Source organism: Telmatherina bonti (assembly GCF_933228915.1).
Source record: "Telmatherina bonti genome assembly, chromosome: 15".
NCBI classification, from domain to species: domain Eukaryota; kingdom Metazoa; phylum Chordata; class Actinopteri; order Atheriniformes; family Telmatherinidae; genus Telmatherina; species Telmatherina bonti.
Genome location: NC_136613.1, coordinates 13,428,227 through 13,430,878, shown reverse-complemented (window position 1 = coordinate 13,430,878; position 2,652 = coordinate 13,428,227). Strand labels below are relative to the sequence as shown.

The following is a 2,652-nucleotide window of genomic DNA, read 5'->3' as shown; positions in this document are numbered from 1 at the left end:
TGACTTGACTGTGGAGGGTCCAACTCTCCTGAAACTTTGCTGATTATCTGCCAGAACTCAACCCGAGCATCTGGGGATGATGGGAAGACAGCTGAGGATTCCCCCAACAGCATGCACCTCATGCTGGAAGGCTTTGTAAGTGAAGCAGTCAGCCAGAAAAGAGCCACAAAACCAACTGGCCTGTCCATCAGCAGATCGGCCATAAGCCAAATTCTGTCCGTCAGGAAATCAGAGACCTTGATTCCTAAATGCTTTGAATTGAATTTACACAATCTGGAATGAAAAATGTCAATACTTGCTAAAGATGTTAATAGATTGTTGCTGAGCACATGGATTTGAGGGGTGCACAGAATTAATAAACACTAAAACAAGGTGGACCCATTTAGTTTTCACATTTTCTAACTAAACTTGAATGCAGTAAACAAGCCTTAAGAGAGTGAATTAGCAAACCCTGCACTGAGTTAATCTGGTTTGCCTTGCAGATCGACATTTTGCTGCTCTTTATATTGTCTCTTCTGCACAAACAGCTGCAGATTTAATGCAGACAGCAAAGCCAAAGACAGCATATAATATAATAGTGATACATGGATAGCCTATAGAACACACCGAAATTCCAAGCAGCAATCTGGTAGAAAGAAAGAAAAAAAAGCTTTTAAGTAGCAATCTGGTGTAAATCATGGCAGTTGGTTAGTCTCAACAACTCCTGGCAGGTTTTGTCATATTCAACACTCCCACTAGATCTCCGTTTCCAGTTCCCAGGCAGGTTTTCAACTGAACCGTTCACAGATTCCTAGAGGGACTAAATTTTCTAGGATTTATATGTTTAATGGGTATAAAGAACACATTACAAGCAGTTGCATGGGGGACCCGTCGTCTTGTTTCTCAGGTAACTATTTGCACAGCCATGTTAAGCCAATAGGTCTATTGTATCCTGAAACCCACCTGGTGCCTTCTCCATATAAAGAAAAAAAAAATTATTACATTATTGTCAGTTATGTTTCCACGTCATGACAGAAAAAAATAGTTAATGTGTCGTATTTTATTTTAAACTGTAAGTAGTTGATGAGATTATAGGCAAAATGTGTAACAGAGACCATCTAAGGAACGCCCAAAGTGTAAATTTTGAATCCCTGTGTGTATGTCCTAGTTTGAATAGCTTTTCACTGAAATTGCACGTGTGTGTGTGTGTAGGTGTGTGCATCATGCCCCAGCACTTTTTGACCCGCTGGCTTCTGCTTTTTAAGCTTAAGTACCACAATAACAAGATGGTGCAGTGTAAACAATTAACAGAACATAATATACATCAGTTTTGCAGGGTAGAATGTGTGAAAAATGTGACTGCTGGACATATGAGAGCTGAGCCTATAAACAGATTCACTCCCCCCCCCAAAACTTACACTTGAGTGTCTCTGCTGTTGTATTCCCTGGCTCACAGTGTAAACAGTCGCATGCACAGTTGAGATGGGCTTAGCTGTGATTTAAGAGAATGCATTTTGATGATTTACAGCCCTACTGTGGGAGCTCTCACTTTATTGATCTTTACAACTCCAGGGGTGAAGCTTGATAAAATGCTATTTTCATTTCATGGGCAAAGGGGATTCTTGTAGAGGAGAAGAGAGAGGCACTGCCATTATACCTGGAGGCAAACAGCTCTGAGGGCTTTTCTGTCACAGCAAAAGAACTTCAATTTTTCACACACCCACACCTTGATCCCTCTAGAAGAGCTGAAACAAGAGTTGGACCTGCATCCCTGTGGGATGCAGGGAAAAAAACAGTCCCTCAGAGGCTTGAACTATGATGAAAACAGACATTAACCTCAAGAGTTTATCTTTATGAATCATTCCCTGGTGATGAATTGCATTAAGCATAAACCAACTTATCAAATTCCTGAGTGAAAAAACACAATCATATTTCATTTTGCAATCCCACCGGTACAAGCCTGTAGTTACATAAAAAATATGTAAGTTTTTTACATAAATCTAAGATTCTTTTACATGTGAAACAGGTAGGGATGGTTTTTGCTTTGGGCAAGGTGGGCAACCACCAAGGGTGCAAACTATTTGGGGGCGCACAAGTGAGAAAAAAAAAAAATCACCAGTTCTCCAGACTGATACTGCTCATTACCACGTCCAGTAAATAGGCACTGGGTGCGCTACTATCATGTCAACTTGCTGCTCATAGTCATGTATACAGGTTGTGGGTGTGTCAGAAGAAAAGACAAGGGGGAGACGGGAGGGGGATCAACTCACAGCTGCAGGGATTGAGCAGGTTAGTCGCATTCTCAGAGGAAAAGCAAGGAGGGCGCGGGGGACAGACTGACTTCTTATGATCCCAGGCAACTCACATAACCCAAGCGACTGCTTCCAAATGAATAGTATTTCATTCATAAAATTACCACATATGTAATGATACATTTATTGGGTTATGTGAAAATGTTAAAAAGAAAAACAGAAAGAAAATAGAAAATACGAATCTGCCGGCGTCCACGTGAATTTGTTCACATCATGTGATGTCAATCTTAACTCTGGGTGTTTGACAGATGGAAAAGGTGATGATGTTAAGTTGAGTCAAGGGTGTATCATGGACACAAGACCAAAGGAACCATCAGGTACCCAACTCAGAAAGAGGAGGAAAGAAGAGGAGAAACACTAA

At 41.0% G+C, this 2,652-nt stretch overlaps 1 protein-coding gene across 1 annotated transcript in view; it reads left to right on the top strand.

Moving 5' to 3' along the window:
- Positions 1–2,652, top strand: part of itgbl1 (integrin, beta-like 1) — a gene marked incomplete at its 3' end in the record, with an annotated part of 41,082 nt that extends 38,430 nt beyond the window's left edge. The window contains exon 9 of the mRNA XM_079254660.1: positions 2,540–2,652. Coding sequence (XP_079110786.1) covers positions 2,540–2,652 — 113 coding nt within the window. The remainder of the gene's footprint in view (positions 1–2,539) is intronic.